Source organism: Mustelus asterias, chromosome 24 (assembly GCF_964213995.1).
Source record: "Mustelus asterias chromosome 24, sMusAst1.hap1.1, whole genome shotgun sequence".
Classification (NCBI taxonomy): Eukaryota; Metazoa; Chordata; class Chondrichthyes; order Carcharhiniformes; family Triakidae; genus Mustelus; species Mustelus asterias.
In genome coordinates this window covers 8,241,783-8,260,800 of record NC_135824.1, presented here as the reverse complement: position 1 = coordinate 8,260,800, position 19,018 = coordinate 8,241,783, and the positions used below count along the sequence as shown (strand labels likewise).

General features: G+C 45.3%; 1 protein-coding gene across 2 annotated transcripts in view; it reads left to right on the top strand.

Annotated features, from left to right (window-relative positions):
• Positions 1–5,482: 5,482 nt before the first annotated feature.
• Positions 5,483–19,018, top strand: part of anp32a (acidic (leucine-rich) nuclear phosphoprotein 32 family, member A) — a 49,411-nt gene continuing 35,875 nt past the window's right edge. Inside the window, exon 1 of one of the 2 annotated variants that reach the window (XR_013500759.1) lies at positions 5,483–5,672. Coding sequence is in view for 1 of the 2 variants with exons in the window: in XM_078241252.1 (XP_078097378.1) it covers positions 5,619–5,672 (54 nt within the window). In the remaining variant the exon portion in view is untranslated. The remainder of the gene's footprint in view (positions 5,673–19,018) is intronic. The other variant, XM_078241252.1, reaches the window with a different exon arrangement.

Sequence of the window (19,018 nt, the reverse complement as noted above, 5' to 3'; positions counted from 1 at the left end):
TTCTTAAGTAAATATACACATCAGCGTTACATCTACCTGTATTGTGGGTCACTTTCTACTAAATTTAAAGCAAGAGGCTAAAATGATAACCACATTTGACTTGTTAGCAATCACTTCAGGACAACACTGTGCTATATGACAGCTAGGAATACCTTGCTCAGGGGAGGCAGTGGCGTAGTGGTATTTGTCATGGGATTAGTAATCCAGAGACCCAGCATAATGCTTAGTGAACTCAGGTTTGAATCCCACCATGACAGGTGGTGACATTTGAATATAAATCTGGAATTAAAGTCTACTGATAACCATTGCCGATTGTCATAAAAACCCATCTGGTTCACTAGCATCCTTTAGACAAGAAAATCTGTAGTACTTACCTGGTCTGGCCCAGATGTGACTTGAGATCCACAGCAATGTGGTTGATTCTTAAGTGCCCTCAGGGATGGATAATAAATGTTAGCCCACATCCCATGAACGAATAAAAGATTTTTCCTTAGCCAAAGAGTGATGGAACTAACGTGGCACCATAAACAGTGCAGTGGCTGAAGCTGGCTAGCTTAGTACAAACTAGAAATCAGCAGCACGGTGGCACGGTGGTTAGCACTGCTGCCTCACAGTGCCAGGGACCTGGGTTCGATTCTGACCTCAGGTCATTGTCTGTGCGGAGTTCGCACATTCTCCCTGTGTCTGCGTGGGTTTCCTCCGGGTGCTCCGGTATCCCCCCACAGTCCAAAGATGTGCGTGTTAGGTGGATTGGCCGTGCTAAATTGACCCTGAGTGTCAGGGGGACTAGCTAAGGTAGATGTATGGGGAGAGGGCCTGGGTGGGATTGTGGTTGGTGCAGACTCGATGGGCCAAGTGGCTTCCTTCTGCACTGTAGGATGCTATGACTCTATGAAACCTGATACCTTCTGTCTTGAATTTTTCAGTGTCACTTACCAAAAAAACCATCAGGAGAACTTACTAATTATGTATCATTACTATAGCAATTGATTTCTGCCTTTACAGAAATATGGATGGAATCAAGAAATGTTATTTGTAATTTATCATAGAATCTCTACAGAGCAGAAGGAGGTCATTTGGCACATTGAGCCTGCACTGACTGCAATCCCACCCAGGCCCTACCCCCGTAATCCCACATATTTATCCTGCTAATCCCCTTGGCATTAAGGGTCAATTTATCATAGCCAATCTGCTTAACCTTCACATCTTTGGAGTGTGGGAGGAAACCGGAGCACCCGGAGAAAACCCACGCAGTCACGGGGAGAATGTGCAAACTCCACACAGACAGTCACCGGAGGCCGGGATCGAGCCCGGGTCCCAGTGCTAACCACTGTGCCACCCCAATATAATCTGATAAAGAGGCATTATTTAATCATCATTCCCTGTTTCACTAGTTCTTTACTTATACTTTAGACCCCTCTACAGTTATTTGCAACACATTTGTGTCTCATGCGAAACATGTGAAAAGTGACAGAAAGAAAAATACCTACTAATCCATCCAGCCTTTGCACTTCATGCAATGTAGGTTCACCCACAGTGCTGTATGGGGAGGGAGTTTTAAGATTTTGACCTGGTGACAGTGAAGGAACGGCAATATATTTCCAAGTCAGGATGTTGTGTGGCCTGGAGGGGAACTTTCAGGTTTTGGTGTTCCGATATCTTCTGCCCTTGTTCTTCTAGGTGGTAGAGGTCACGGGGTTTGGGGACTTTTCAGCCCAGGCCATTGACATAAATGACAATCATTAGTGGGTCTACCACTGAGTTGCCCTCTCAGCACTCTCCCCCACCTCCAACCTACCTCCACCTTTTTCCGAAAGATACAAAAGTCTGAGGTTACGTACCATCCGACTCAAGAACAACTTCTTCCCTGCTGCCATCAGACTTTTGAATGGACCTATCTTATATTAAATTGATCTTTCTCTACATCCTAGCCATAACTGTAACACTGCATTCTGCACTCTCTCCTTTTCTTCTCTATGAATGGTATGTTTTGTCTGTATAGTGCGCAAGAAACAATACTTTTCACTGTGACGATGTGACAATAATAAATCAAATCAAATCCTCTTGTGATCTAATATAAAAGCAAAATACCGCAGATGCTGGAGTCTGAAACAAAAACAGATAATGCTGGAATGTAGGTCTGACAGCATCTAAAGTTTATTTATTAGTGTCACAAATCGGCTTACATTAACACTGCAACTAAGTTACTGTGAAAATCCCCTAGATCTCTGGCGCCTGTTTGGGTACACTGAGGGAGAATTTAGCATGGCCAATTCACCTAATCAGCATGTCTTTCGGACTGTGTGAGGAAACCGGAGCACCCGGAGGAAACCCACGCAGACATGGGGAGAATGTGCAGACTCTGTCGCACGCACTGGCAGTGACCCAAGCCGGGAATCGAATGCGGGTCCCTGGCGATGTGAGGCAGCAGTGCCAACCACTGTGCTGCCCTGACAGGATGGCGTGGTGGCACAGTGGTTAGCACTGCTGCCTCACAGCGCCGGGGAACTGGGTTCGATTCCCAGCTTGGGTGATTGTCTGTGTGGAGTTTGCACATTCTCCCTGTGTCTGTGTTTCCTCCGGGTGCTCCGGTTTCCTCCCACAGTCCAAAGATGTGTGGGTTAGATGGATTGGCCATGCTAAATTTTCCCTTAGTGTCAGGAGGACTAGCTGGGTAAATGTATGGGGATAGGGCCTGGGTGGGATTGTGGTCGGTGCAGACTCGATGGGTTGAATGGCCTCCTTCTGTACTGTAGGATTCTAGGATTCTATGACTCAGAACAGTGGTTGTATTCTCGTGTTCTCAAAGCTTTGAAGGAGATTACCAATTACAGAGCCAAGAAATTGGGACTTGTTTGGTTATGCCGTAAGAGTTTTACAGCGCAAGAGGCCCTTCGGCCCATCCTGTCTGTGCCAACCATCAAGCACCTGTCTATTGTAATCCCATTTTCCAGTAATTAGTCCATGGCCTTGAATGACGTGTATTAAAAACAAATCCCGTTTTTCAACTTAAATGAGCAATTCTTGACTGCTGTGTCTTTTGGGGAACCAATTTTTGTTTAGAGGTTGCATGTTAAAAATTGGTTTCCTTTATCCCTTGTTTGGAAAGCCTTACTTTTACATTTTCCTTTATTCAGCTGAGATAAATGGCGAGAAGCATTCATATTACTTGAATTTTTGAATTAGTTATGTTACCTGCGCTTCTCCAAGACGTGAAGATTTATGGCGTACAACAACCTAAAGCGTCTCTTTAACACATTAATCAATGTGCAGATTCATCCCCAACGCGGGGTGGGTGTGAGATTTCCAACATATTTTAAGCATCGTTATTTTATATATAATGTATTTAAAAAAATGTGATTTGAATTGGAATCAACCAGAAAATAAACTCCTGTGGCGCAAAATAATGCTGGGTTAATATAGTTTGCAACAAGGTGGATTTTCTACAAATCATGCAATGTTATTCTTTTGAATGTGGATTAAAATTTATACAAATGGGAAGATGTGCAGCTCTGCAAAAGGGAGCTGGTGGGAGCGGTTAATGGTTGGCTGGGATGGGGAGAGAGAGCAATACGAATGCACAGCATTGTACAGACAGGTTTAAAGAATAGCTTAAACCCCATCATTTGCGCACACGATGCACGCAGTCGCTGACAAAACAAGTCAGAGAGAGAGAAAAAAATCCTTCGGTCGAGTGGGGCCCGCCTGGTGACACACCCCAGCAGCCGAAAAAAACATACACACCGAGGTGATCCGCGCTAAAGGAATTTAAACCAAAAATTCGCTGCAACCAAAAAAAGGGGGCATTTGTTTTAGAAATAGAGGGTGGGTGGATTCGCTGCAAATTCCAGCTGCAAAGCTCGACAAGAGGACGCTGTTATTTGCAAATCCTAATGATTGCATGGGGGCGAGAAAAAAAAACCCAAATGCACGTTTGCAAAGACGGCCATGTCGCGTTGCAGCAGAGAAAAACTGTTGCGTAGTTGCTGCTTCTGCGTTTGTTGGCCGTGCCTCTCGCCGGAGCTCGGCACAGAGCGCCCGTGGGCAGTGGGTAAAAGCACTCGCTGCATTTCATCGTTTGCATCGAAAGTGGAAAGGTTTGGCGTTGCGGATTTTGCAATTTTTGATGTTTTATATATAATGTGTGTGTATCTATTGCGAGGAAGATGGCGCCCGGGCGCGCACGTGACCCCCGGGCGATGTATCTCTTTTTTTGTTACATTTGCTGTCGCCGGATTCCAAGCGGTGGCTGCGCGCCGGCACGCCCAGCCCGCTCTCTGTGATTGGCTGGCAGCCGCTGTCGATCAAAGCCGGGCGGTCACCTGGTTGGTCAATCGGGTGTCAATCAGGTCGGGGCGGCCGCCTGATTAGCCGGCGCGTGTGTCAGTCAGCCACCCGTCTCTCCCATTGGCCCATCCGCCTGTCACTCACCCCGGGTACCTGCCCCAGTGGAGTTGTTGCTAATTTTCCCCCTTTACTCTCTCTCCCTCTGTGGACTTGTTAGTTAAAAATTGCGCGTGGCGCACATTAAAATTTATAGCATTTTCATTTGCTCCTGTGCATATGTACAAAAAGTTTGCAAAAGAAAAAAAAAACGCATTTTGATCATTTTGAAATTTGCACTTTAAAAAAAACAAGTTACTTATTTCTCACAATGATTGGGACAATAAGGTAATTAAATTTTTTGCATGCTAAATGAAGAAGGACGTTGACTTGTGTGCCTCATGACATGACAATGCCCTACCATTTTGTTGTGTACAGTAAGCTACTGTTGCTTGGGTGCTTGTGCTGCTGTTATTTCGATGACTTGCATTAATGTAAAATTGATGTCGATTTGATTCGAGGGCTGAATTAGTTTTTGCCAGTTTAAAAAAATTATAAATAATAAACAACGCCAAGTGTTGGGTGTTGTATTTCTTCCCTTTTTTTAAAAAAACGGATCCAGATAAAAATGTTCAGGATTTTATTACTATGAAGCTTATTTTTTGGGGAAACAGTAGGTGTTTGCTGTCAGCTTTTCTTTAAAATGTTCATTCAATCCCGTGTGTTTCTCAATTTAATCTACAATGCAAAACTAAACTTTCACAGTGAGGAACTTATCTGGTTATAAGTTGCAACACCCCCAGTATTTATGAGCTTTACTGTTGATTTTTTAAAATTGGCCTGGGTATCGCTTTTTAAAAAATGCAAATTTAGTGGAATGAAACCCCCCCTTTTTAAAAAAAATGTTGTACCTAATATTAAAATACGCCATTTGCCACCATGTCTGTGTTCGGGGCTGCAAAGGGACCATTATTTCCAAATGCATTGAAAAATCCTTTAACTGCAACCCAACTTAACAGCTCCCAGCTCCCGCCCCGACCCCCTTCTCACTGTCTGGTTATTGGAGAGGGCTCTGAGCTGGGAGGATGGTGTTGGCGAGCCGGCTTGCCCATCAATGGAGCCTTGTCCCCGCCCTTGCCTGGAGTTAGTTATCAAGTTGGGTTGGCTGGGCGGTGTAGTGGCGTTAGCTTGTATTACAAGCAGAGATCTCTCCTCTCCCCCTGTGTGAAACAGCAATTTAGTGACCACAGTGAGCGTTTGTCTTCATACTGTATAAACCAGCCTTGGTGGCAACGATGGATATGAGGAAAAGAATTCACTTAGAGCTACGAAATAGGACGCCTTCAGATGTAAGATATATATATTTTAAAAAACTTCTGGACTTTATTTAAATCTCTTTTTTTGCTTAAGGAGGGGAAAAATAGTTGATGTGTGTTTGGTTGGTTTTGGGGGGGGGGGGGGGGTCCTGAATGTTTATAAATTGTGCAGTTCCCCATACCTGCTTTCCCAGGAATCTGGTGTAAAATATTTTCTCCCTGTTTAAGTGCCTGTAATTGTTGATTTTTTAAAAGAAATGGTATCATCAAGCTCTGTAACCTCAGTTGGATTTTAAATGCACCAAGAGTTTTTTTTGCGAGAGAGTCTCTCTGAAACTGATTGCTTAAACATTGCTGGGGCAAACTTTTAAACATTTTATTTTTAAAAGTGGAACGTTTTGAAGTTGGTAAAACGTGTGCACAGAACTTAAAAGTCATTAAAGATACGAGATATTCCAAGCGGTGATCAGGGGAGAATGGGGGAGCCATATTTGCAACTTCACAGTCATGAACGCGCCCATTCTCGAATATTTTTCTAAATTACTAAGTACTCCAATAATGAACGAGGAATTCGAGGTTAACAGGACGAAGTGACTGAGGTCAACCCCTATAGTTATTTTTTTGACCTCCTCCCAGAGGCTTTTGAAGCTTCCAATTCTTTTTAACTTTGTGTGTGGTTGGGGGGGGGGGGGGGGGGAGATAAAATCTTTTAGAATAAACCAGAGACCTTGTGGGACAAAAATAGTTGCTGTTTGACATGAATCCCTGCATTAGGCGCGCATGAGAGCCGAGTGTGGATCATTTTGGGAGAGTGTAAATATGTTTAAAATGCACTGGAGACGCAGATTTTAAGGGGGGGGGGGGCGGAAGGTTGCAGATTTCGCCCTCCTCCCGATAGATTATAAACTCGAGTAGCCTCGACTGGGACAAAACTTGTTTTTTTTTTTAAATCGCGTACTTTTAAAAGAAAATTGAGATCTTGGGTTTTTTTTTGAACTCGCTGTTTTTAAATCTCCAAAGAGAGGGGAGAGTGGGGCATTTAAATTGGCGGTCGTGTTTCGAAGTGTTACAATTTCCATGGGGATGGCTGAAATATGATTGCATTTTTTTTTTAAAGACAAAACAAGAAGAAAATAGACCGATTCCTAAAATATCTGCTGGTGGCGGAGAGCCCAGCAGGTTTTACAATAGGAGGGATGGGTGGGGGGTTGTGAGTTAGCTCAGTTGATGATTTTGTAAGGTACAGTATCACCCCCCCCCCCCAAAAAAAGGGAGAGGGGGAGGGCGGGTTTGAATTGAGCTTGCAGCTTAAGCGGTGTTTCATTTTGTTGTTGATATTGAGGAGATTTAAAGCACAGACCTTGTGTGTGTGGTTGGAGGGGGGAGAGGGAAGGGACGGAGAGAAGTGCAAGTGTTAATTTAACAAGGGAGGGGAGGGGAGGAAAAAAGGGGAAGAAAAGGAAAAATCTGCCTCGGTCCGGGCGACACACTTGCCTTTCGGAAATTTGGGGCTAACTTTGGAACTTTGTACCGCGCTGGCAGGATCTGAACCAGCAGAAGTGGGACGGGCGCCATTTTACTAAGGGCTTGGGAAATAGCAATGAAGAATATATATTTTTTAAAAGTGCCGCGGCTCTTTGAAGGGCTTTCTCTCCTTTTTTTAAATTTATGAAAAGAGGAGGAGGGGGGAAGCGGCAGTGTGCAGAGGAGCCCTGCAAAGGGGTGGGGGAGCTGGGGAAAAGGTAACAGGAAAAAGAGAGAGAGGGAAAACAACACAGGGAGGGAAAAAAAAATGCAAGGACGAAAATACAGTAAGGTTACGTCATTGGGGAAATCGAGCCTTTTTATTTCCCCACCTCCAGATGATTCTTGGGTGTTGGGAGAGAATGGGCATCAACTCTTTTGTTTTTTCACCCCAGGAGTTATTTTATTTTTAAAAAAATAATAATGGGGGTGGGGGTGGAATTGTACTGCAAAGCTCTGGTTGATTTTGAGAGCAGAGGGAGCTGGAGGTGAGGCGGGTTTTACGGGGGGAGAAATGTATTTATTGATGGCCAAATCATTGCCAGCAGCAGCCCAGGTAAAGTTGCCCCCCCCCCCCCCGTGTTGCCATTTGGCAATGTAGCGAGTGTGTGGAATGCGATGTAACAAATTCCCTGTCCCAACGTTCCAATTTGGAACTCTGCAACTTCGCAGCGGCAACATTCAGCGTTCCATCAGGAGCAGCCGGCCAAGCAAGGTCACCGCTCCTTCCTTCCCTCCCTCAACTGCTGGGGAAAGGGGGGGAAAAGTCCTCGGCTCATTCTTATCACCACCAACCGATTGTGCCTTCTCTATTCCAACCAGACATATGTGGATTCGTTCTCTGATTTTTTTAAAAAAAATACTCAATCCTCCCCACAAGATTTTTTTTTGGGTCTCTCACTGCAATGTGAATATCTCTGCAAATCAGTCCTGTTTTGCTAACCATGCCTGTCTGATGGGTTGTGCTTTTCATGTTTCGGTGGCGGTGTTTGGGGCGGGCGGTTTGAGCCCAGGGAGAAGGGGCTGAGGCTCCCAACACGTGAGGCATGATCACACAAAGGGCACTGTGCAATGTCTCCTCCTGAGTTTGTGTGGCATGTGTCTTTGGAGTTCCAAGTTTTAATCCCAGGTTACCACAGAGCAATTATCCATTAGTGCTGTAATTTAGTGGTGATGTTCTGATGCCATTGTGCCTGTCTTTTTAAAAAAGACACATTTAAATTAAGTACAGCCTTCAATTTGACACTCTGCAGGGTTGTACAACTCCACTCTTGTCTAAATTAGTGTTTGTAAACTTAGCATTTTATTGTATTGTTTCCGTTGCTGGTCTGACTTGGGTGCACTTTGCTTGTTAATGTGAGTTTTGCATTCAGTTGGTTTGTGGTGGCTTAATTGTTGGTGATTTTGTCCTGGGTCATTCAGTCTGGCCGCGGGTGGTGAGACTCGGTACAGCCACATCAGTGCGAATAACTGTCGCTGATGGATGCTGTGGGGAATGTGAAGAATCCATTTTCTAATGTTGGATTTAGGGGGCAAGCAGAAGAGAATGCTGGATTGGGGTGGCGCGGTGGTACAGTGGTTAGCACTGCTGCCTCTCAGCTCCAGGGACCTGGGTTCAATTCCTGGCTTTGGGTTACGCTGTGTGGAGTTTGCACGTTCTCCCCGTGTCTGCGTGGGTTTTCTCTGGGTGCTCTGGTTTTCTCCCACATTCCAAAGATATGCGGGTTAGGTGCATTGGCCATGCTAAATTGCCCCTCAGTGTCCCGGATGTGTAGACTAGAGGGATTAGTGGGGTAAATATGTGGGGTTACAGGGATTGGTCCTGGGGTGGGATTGTTGTTGGTGCAGACTCGATGGGCCGAATGGCCACCTCCCGCATTGTAGAGTTTCTATGATTTCCGTGGCACGCCCAGCCAATCCGTCAACATCTCGAGAGAAAAGACAAGTTTCAGGAGGTTTTGCTGTGGGTGTAAGAGTTGAAAGGCGAGTGAACTTGCCAATGACTGGAATGGTGGAAGTAACTCCAATCGATGGTGATCAAATATACCGCTCCATATTGATTTGGAAATTGTTTTGCTTTTGGCACCCTTGCCTTTGACCACGGATTTTTAAAAAACAAGATTAATCATAGAATCCCTACAGTGCAGGAGGCCATTCAGCCCATCGAGCCTGTACCAACAACAATCTCACCCAGGCCCTATCCCCTGTAACCCTAGCTCCCCCCCCCGACACTAAGAGCAATTTAGCATGGCCAATCCACTTAACCTGCACATGTCTGGATTGTGGGAGGAAACCCACACACACTGGGAGAACGTGCAAACTCCACACAGTGGCAATGTAAGTTTTTATTAATTTTGAGTGCACTGTACTCAGCAAGTTTGCTATAAGCAGTTAAAGGGTTAAAACTTTATCTCTCTCTACTTTTTGCCCAATGGGTGGAGTTTTTAACTTCTTGAGGGAAATGGGCATCAGTGGGGTTGATGATGAGTTTCTGAGCTGTGGGACAACACTCGATGGTGTGTTCAGACTCGGAGACCTGACAGATAATCGTCTATGCCATCCAAGCATTATTTACACATTTTGCTTCCAGCTGAGTGTTTTGTTGACAATGAGGCTCGGTGGCTTGGTTGCAATATTGGACCTGAAATGACCCAGGTGTTGCTATATTCAGTGCATGGCAGGCTGAGTTCTTAGACAGGTATGTGGGTAGGTTCTCATAGAATCCCTACAGTACAGAAGAGTCTGCACCGACTCTGTATTTTACCCACCCAGGTCCTCTCCCCGGCCCTATCCCTGTAATCCCACCATGGCAAATCCCATCTAACTTTTAAGTTTAGTGTCACAAGTAGGCTTACATTAACATTGCAATGAAGTTACTGTGAAAATCCCCTAGTCATCACACTCCGCCGGTGTCTGTTCAGATAGACTGAGGGAGAATTTAGCAGGGCCAATCCACCTAATGTGCCCATTTTTGCAGTGTGGGAGGAAACTGGATTACTTGGAGGAAACCCATGCAGACATGGGAGAATGCGCGAACCCGAACAGGCACTGGAGTGTGGCGACTAGGGGATTGTCACGGTAACTCCATTGTAGTGTCAATGTAAGCCTACTTGTGACACTAAACTCAAAGTTAGATGAGATTAGACATGGTAAATGTGTGGGATTACATAAAGGGCTGGGGAGAGGACCTGGGTGGGTAAGGTACAGAGTTGGTGCAGACTAGGTGGGCCAAATGGCCTCTTCTGCACTGTAGCGATTCTGAGAACCTACCCACATGCCTGTCCTAAGAAATCAATCTGCAATGCATTGAATGTAGCAACACCTGGGTCACCCAAGGCTGGAATTACAAATTTTAATTCTTGCAAAAGCTTTTGGGAATATTTCTGTTTGGGATTGCGGGGGTGGGGTGGGGGGGGGTGTATCAAGCCATTGGGCCCATTGAAGCTTGCCCCTCAGCACAGCCCCTTAAACCATGGCTGTTTGTCTTCATTGCACTGTCTAATAGACCATTTGTATGTAATATATTCATTGGTTATAGTCTGCCCAGTGTATTGTGTGTGGTGTTGACTTGCGCTGCGTGATTGTTTGCGTCTGGATGTTTAGACTGGTGTAAAATAAAACTTGGCGCGATTGGGTCTGGTAGAATTTTGAGATGTGCGCATCGTGACTGGTTCCCTAGATGAAGGATTTGTCTATACACGCACCGTCCCACTTGGAGCAGTGCAGGGGGGTGACGATACTGATAACAGTGCACTTCTGATGGGGTTTTTCTTTAGCCCAGCTGGGCAGTAAAGTAGTTGGATGTTTTAGCTGAAGAGGTCATGTTGTATTGTAGTCTGTTCAGAGTAGGAAACATGACTGGACTGCAATCTGTGTATTAATGAAATGAGGTAATGTAGCAGAATATTTGGATGGTTTGACAATGCTGGGGAATGGGACATTTTCCACTTTGGGCACCAGTTGTTAACATCCATTGCAATCAGGTTTGGCACGTGAGACTGACTACAAGTAAAACTTTCTTCACTTTCTCAACCATCTGCCCTAAACCCCAACTCCAAGACTGCTCCCGATACACCAGTGCGTCATTGCCAGTTTCCACACCACACTGCAGATTTAATGATTTGTGTGTGTCTGGGCAAGTGTTGGAGGACACACCGTAGTATAGAATTTACAGCCATTCGGCCCATCTCTATGTTGATTTTGCTTTTGCACAGACCGCCTGCCATCTCACTTCACCTAACCCCGTTGGCAAAGGGTCATCTGGACTCGAAACGTCAGCTTTTTTTTTTTCTCCCCTTACAGATGCTGCCAGACCTGCTGAGATTTTCCAGCAATTTTCTCCTTTTGCTTCCCGTTGGCACTTCCTTCTGCTCATTTCTCCCTCAGCCACCGGGTGTCTGGCATTTCCTTAAGCTCATTAATGCGATTCATTGCAATGACTCAGTTTGGTAGCAAGTGATGTATGCGACGCTGTGTGAAATCAAATTTTGGCAACACTGCTCGGAAGTGGGCTGTGTCACTGTGTTAAAGGTGCTATGTGCAGGTGCAAGTTGTTGTTGTAATGTGAGCCCGATGACCTTAATTTGAACTCCCATCAGCGCATAGGGACAGTGTGTTCTTGAATTCATAAGTTACCTGTTTTTTGATTTGGTGGCAAAGACCATTCTGCTGGCCTGCAAACTGACGTTGTCGTCGACAACATGGTTCTGATGCTAAACCACTCAGAATTGTTCAATAATTTACATTTTTAAAACAAAATCAAAGGATAACGTCATAATTGTGAAACAGCTTCTATGCTTGTGTTCCGCCAGGAATGCAGCATTGTCAGTTTCCAGAACCTGTTGTCAGCATTGCACAACAACAACAACTTGCATTTACATAGCGATTTTAATATCAAAGCAACATCCCAAGGTGTCTCATGGGAATGTTTTCATAATGAGATATAATGCTGCAAAAGGAAATATTAGGTCAGATTGGAGGCGGCTTCGTCAGAGTGGTAGGTTTTAAGGAGTGTCTTCAAGGAGGAAAGTGAAGTCGAGAGGTTTAAGGAGGGAAGCGTAGAATCCCTACAGTACAGCAGGAGGCCATTCGGCCCATCGAGCCTGCAACGATAACAATCCCACCCAGGCCCTATCCTCAACCCTGATAGTCCCCCTGACACTAAGTGGCAATTTAGCGTGGCCAAATATTCAACACTCCTGCCCCCCACCTCTCTCTGGGGAAAAAGTTCCAAAATCTCGAGACGCTTTTGAGAGAGAGAAATTTCTTCCTCCTCGTCTTCGAACCCGCACATCTTTGGAGTCTGGGAGGAAACCAGAGCACCTGGCGGAAACCCACGCAGACATGGGGGGAAATGTGCAAACTCCACATAGACAGTGACCCAAGCTGGGAATTGAACCGGGGTCTCTGGCGCTGTGAGGCAGCAGCGCGAACCACTGCCACCCAGAATTCCAGAGCTTGGGGCCCGGACAGCTGAAGGTACAGCCAGCAATGGTGGAGCAGTTCAAATAAGAGGACGCCCAAGGGATAGGCCTTGAAATGAGTGCAGAGGAGGGTTGTGGGGGGGGGTGGAGGAGATTAGAAATGGAGGAGGGGAGGACATGGGGAGACTTGAAAACAAGGATGTTACTGTTAATTCAAGACATTGCTTGTGTGGGTGATAATGTAGGTCAGTGAGCACAGCGGCAGGGGGAGCGGGGAATGAGCAATCTTCATGTCAGGCATAGCATGGTGAAGATGAGAAATAGTGCTGCCTATAGTCTTGTAACATTAGCACGATGTTTCATTTTTACCGCAGACTGGGTTAGTAATAAGCAAGTTTGAAAATTTTCATTGACTCACCGAGATCTCAAAAGGAACATTGGAATTTGCAGGTCTTCACTGAGTCTTGAGCACTGTCTTTGCGTATAGACATATAAGTAAAGAGTAGGACATTTGGTCCCGTGAGCCCGCTCTGCCAGTCATTTAATATCATAGCTGATCTGATTGTGGCCTCAACTCCATGTTCCATCTACCTCAGTAGCCGTTGACTCCCTTGTTAGTCAAGAATCTATCTCTGCCTTTAGAAACATTCAACGACCCTGGCCCCGCGCCTCTCCGGGAAAGAGTTCCGAAGACTCGAGACCCTTTTGAGAGAAAAAGTTTCTTCCTCTTCATCTTAAATGGGAGACCCTTTTATTGGGAATTGAAATACTTTTTTATTATTCATTCGTGGGACATGGGCATCGCTGGGTTGGCCAGCATTTATTGTCCATCCCTAGTTGCATGAGGGCAGTTGAGAGTCAACCACATTGCTGTGGCTCTGGAGTCACATGTAGACTAGACCAGACCAGGTAAGGATGGCAGACTTCCTTCCCTGAAGGACATTAGTGAAGGAGATGGGTCTTTCCGACAATCGACAATGGTTTCATGGTCATCAGTAGATTCTTAATTCCAGATATTTTTTATTGAATTCAAATTTCATCATCTGCTGTGGCCGGATTCGAACCCAGGTCTCCAGAACATGAGCTGAGTTTCTGGATTAATGATCCAGCAATGATATCGCTAGGTCATAGCTTCCCCTGTTTCCCTCCCATGCTGAACAATGTACAGTTCGTCAGAAGGTAGTGAAGAGAGAATTTTATTGTAGGCTTATTGTATGGACTCTTGGTTTTCTTGACGACCCTTGGGTAGAAACTGGTTGTAATCTCCCGACTTTATAGTTGAATTGCCCTTCAATTAATTAATTGATTTATGTCCTGAATCTGCTCTTGTTCAGAGTCATTCACTTGTGGCCAGACTGTTAGCTTGTATGTTTATTGGCAACTCGCACATAATGGGGTATGATTCCTTGCAACATTATGCTGGGCATAGTGGAATTTTGACCTGGGTATGTTTCTGTTTGGAACCTGATCAAATAATCCAGGGATTACAATGATAACTGTACTGTGGAAATGTGATGAGGTGAAGCTTGGGATATTGGCTTCACTGTCTGTGATCAATAGAATCCCTACAGTGCAGAAGGAGGCCATTTGGCCCATCAAGTCTGCACTGATCACAATCCCAACCATTTACCCTGCTAATCTCCACACACACTAGGGGCCAATCAACTTAACCCACACAACTTTGGACAGTGGGAGGAAACCGGAACACCCAGAGGAAACCCACGAAGACACTGGGAGAGTGACCTGAGGCCAGAATTGGACCCGGGTTCCTCGAGCTGTGAGGCAGCAGTGCTAACCACTGGGCCACCGTGCCGCCCTCCACTTGATTTTTAAATTCTGGTCCTTGTTTTCAGATCCCTCCATGACCTCGCTTTTCCCCATCTCTAATCTCATCCAACACCACAACCCTCCCATATCTGTGATCCTCTCTCATTCTGATCCTGTCCACATTCTCCACAATTGCTGCCTGTGCCAACAGTTGTCTAGGCCCTAAACTCTGGAATACCCTTCCCACACCCTTCCATCTCTCTTTCTGTACCTCTTTCCTCCTCTTAAGACATGGCTTGAAACCTAGCTCTCTGGCTGAGCTTCGGTCATTGACCTGATAGGCCCTTATGTGGTCGGTGCCATACTTTGTTTTATAATGCTCCTGTGAAGTGCCTTGGGACATTTCATTCTTTTTGCAAGTGCTATACAAATGCAAATAGTTGTTAGAAAGAAATTGTGAACAGTTGCCTCATGAAATCATAGAAACCCTACAGTGCAGAAGGAGGCCATTCGGCCCATCGAGTCTGCACCGACCACAATCCCACCCAGGCCCTACCCCCACATATTTACCCACTAATCCCTCTAACCTACGCATCCCAGGACTCTAAGGGGCAATTTTTTTAACCTGGCCAATCAACCTAACCCGCACATCTTTGGACTGTGGGAGGAAACCGGAGCACCCGGAGGAAACCCACGCAGACACGAGGAGAATGTGCAAACTCCACACAGACAGTGACCCGAGCCGGGAATCGAACCCGGGACCCTGGAGCTGTGAAGCAGCAGTGCTAACCACTGCGCTACCGTGCCGCCCTTAGTTAGTACTCGGGCAATAGATGGCAAGTGCAAGATGGGTTGAATGGCCTTCGGTGTTTTCTACCAATCTGGGGTGAAGATTGTCTTGCATGGTTAAGAATGTGGAAATAGGTGCGTGGGCTTTTTGGTATTTGCTTTGATGCCTTGATTTAAAAAAAAATGCAGAATTAATCCAAAAACAAATCTTAAGAATTAACTTGAGGCTCCGGTATCAGGACTGCAAGACACTTGCTCAAGGGAGGTTTTGCTCCTGATCATTTTAGCTTGTTGCAGTTTGAGGAGGATTTGTTAAGTGATTTTCAGTTGTACTGTCATGTATGAAAAAGTCGAGAGGTGGATTTTTCCACATTTGTGCCTGAGGAGTGGGGATGAAAGACTTGTTCATACAGTTGAAGGCATGATTATGATCTTCAGGTTTAACCAAGTAGATTTAAGTGGAGAATGTAAGTTTTGGGCTGAATGTAGATTCTCTAATTTTTAATGGGTTTTTTTAAAGCAGTTTAAGAAGGACTTTTAGAACCGAGGTGAGGAGGAATTTCTTCAGCCAGAGGGGTGGTGAATCTGTGGAATTCATTGACACACAAGGCTGTGGAGGCCAGGTCATTGAGTGTACTTAAGACAGAGATAGGTTCTTGATTGGTAAAGGAATCAAAGGTTATGGGGAAAAGGTGGGAGGATGGGGTTGAGAAACCTATCAGCGATGATTGAATGGTGGAGCAGACTCCATGGGCCGAATGGCCTAATTCTGCTCCTATATTTTATGGTCTTGTGGACTTGGGGTGGTTGAGAGTGGCGTTTATTGCTACGTTTTACTTTTCACATCCAGGGAGATTCTGGAGTTACTTTCTCTCCTCCTCCCCCCGTGACTATAATGGGCCTTCTTGCAGAGTAGAATGGACTGTTTTCAGTTGACTTTCTATGGACATGGGCTCGGCTTTGAGAGTGTTGCAAAGGTGTAGGGGCAAATGTTCAGGCTCCGCCACATTACTGGGATAGAATAATAGAACATCTTCCTGTAGTTTGAATCTAATTGAAGCTGAAATGCTGAGAAGTGATGCTCCTCCCAATACCAACGCAACGAGTTTAGACTCGTCATTCGTATATTTTTATTTAACTTTGTTTTTTGCCGAGCAGGGCAGCCCAGTTGACTACTGACCAAACCCAAGGTTGCAGATAAAATCTAAAAATGTTCAAAGCAGTGGAAATTTTTATTATTCATTTCATGGGCCATGGGCGTCGCTGGCTGGCCAGCATTTATTGATCTGTCGTGACGGCCTCAACCGGGATCTTGGATTCATGTCACACTATCTGTAACCCCCACGACTTGCCTGGGCTTGCAAAATCTCACTAACTGTCCTGGCTGGAGACAATACACATCTCTTTAACCTGTGCTTAACTCTCTCTCCACTCACATTGTCTGTACCTTTAAGACTTGATTACCTGTAAAGACTCGCATTCCAGCCATTATTTTGTAAATTGAGTTTGTGTCTTTATATGCCCTGTTTGTGAACACAAGTCCTCACTCGCCTGATGCAGGAGCAGCGCTCTGAAAGCTAGTGGCTTTTGCTACCAAATAAACCTGTTGGACTTTAACCTGGTGTTGTGAGACTTCTTACAGCATTTATTGCCCATTCCTAATTGCCCGAGGACAGTTGAGAGTCAACCACATTGCTGTGGCTCTGGAGTCGCATGTTGGCCAGATGAGATAAGGACGGCAGATTTCCTTCCCTAAAGGATATTGGTGAACCCAGATGAGTTTTTCCGACAATAGTTTCATCAGTAGATTCTTAATTTTTAAAATTGAATTCAAATTCCACCAACTGTCGTGGCGGGATTTGAACCCGGGTTCCCGGAACATTAGCTGAGTTTCTGGATTAATAGTCTGGTGATAATACTACTAGGCCATCGCCTCCCCGACAAAATATTAGTAAGTGAGCTGGACTTGCCATGGATGTGACAAATTGCCATTCGCTGTCACGGTAGATAATTGGCATTCAGGATAATGAATAGAAAACCCATTGTTTTAATGGCTGTTGATATTGGGTGTAGGTCAGAGAAGGTAGTTTAAATGGTTCATGTTCTGCTTCAAGAACAGCATGCAATTATATTGGACCTTTTAACCCAATAAAATATCCCAGGGCATGTCACAGGAGTGCTATCAAGCAGAAAGTTGACACTGAGATCCACAAACACAATGGTGATGGGTGGATAGGATGTTCCTGTGTGTTTAAGATTGGGTAGAATGTCAAGTGAGAAAAATGCTTTGCATTTTTTGCGGAGCAGGGATGTTGCTTTGGCCTTTTGCTGGGACCTTTGTGTTCCAGGTGTCGCCATCTATCCACTAATTGGTAGTTGAGTTTAAAAAACCCCCGTTGCATGGGGATTTGACAGAGTGCTCTGCATGGAGCCAGGGTTTCAATCTGGATCAAATGGATCTGTTGAAAATCTCAGGAGGCTAAGGAAATTTGGCATGTCCACTGCGACTGACTCCAATTTTTACAGATGCACCATAGAAAGTATCCTTTCCAGATGTATCACAACTTGGTATGGCTCCTGCTCCGACCAAGACCGCAAGAAACTACAAAGGGTCGTGAACATAGCCCAGTCCATCACGCAAACCAGCCTCCCATCCATTGACTCCGTCTACACTTCCCGCTGCCTTGGCAAAGCAGCCAGCATAATCAAGGACCCCATGCACCCCGGACATTCTCTCTTCCACCTTCTGTCGGGAAAAAGATACAACAGTCTGAGGTCATGTACCAACTGACTTGAACAACTTCCTCCCTGCTGCCATCAGACTTTTGAATGGACTTGCCATATATTAATCTTTCTCTGCACTCTAGCTGTGACTGTAACACTACGTTCTGAACCCTCTCCTTCTACCCTAGACTCTATGAATGGTATGTTTTGTCTGTATAGCGTGCAAGAATCAATACTTTTCACTGTATCCTGATATATGTGACAATAATAAATCAAATCAAATTCAAGAGTCCTTTTTCTAAATATTTGGGGAGTCTTGGACATGTGCCACAGCCCAGGGACATAGCAGGAAGTTGGGTTGGGGAGTCTGAAATTACATGGCAGATGTTTAAGGTGAGAAGGGAGAGATACAAAAGGGTCCAGAGGGGCAATTGTTTCACGGACAGGGTGGTGAGTGTCTGGATCAAGCTGCCAGAGGTGGTAGTAGAGGCGGGTACAATTTTGTCTTTTAAAAAGCATTTAGACGGTTACATGGGTAAGATGGGTATAGAGGGATATGGGCAAAACGCAGGCAATTGAGACTAGCTTAGTGGCTAAAACGAAAAGGGCGGCATGGACAGGTTGGACCGAAGGGCCTGTTTCCATGCTGTCAACCTCAATGGCTCTATTGTAGAGAACCTGGTGAGAAAATGGCCTCTGGAATATTTGGCTTCAATAAAGCTGGTGTTCTGATCATTTATTTACTATGCTGAACTCCACAAGTCTTCACCCCTACGTTGCTGCCTCCTCCCTGGTCGGAAGGCTTCAGGCAGGGATCTTGTTCTCCGAATGTAAAGTTGCCAAACACTGCACTGTTTTATTTCACTCGTGATTCAAAATGATTTAGGATTTCACTTCTTTGATACGTTCCATGTGTAGTTGTCGGAACAGGGAGTTCTGGAGATTGTGGAAGAAGTGGTGCTTGTGGCTTGGAGCTAATGAACAGCTTCCTGCATCACCGTATTGGAAATACAGGCTTTGCAAAACTGTAGTCTGACAAAACCATGAAAATATGAACATTTTAGACCATAAGACATAGGAGCAGAATTAGGCCACTCGGCCCATCGAGTCTGCTCCACCATTCAATCATGGCTGATATTTTCCTCATCCCCC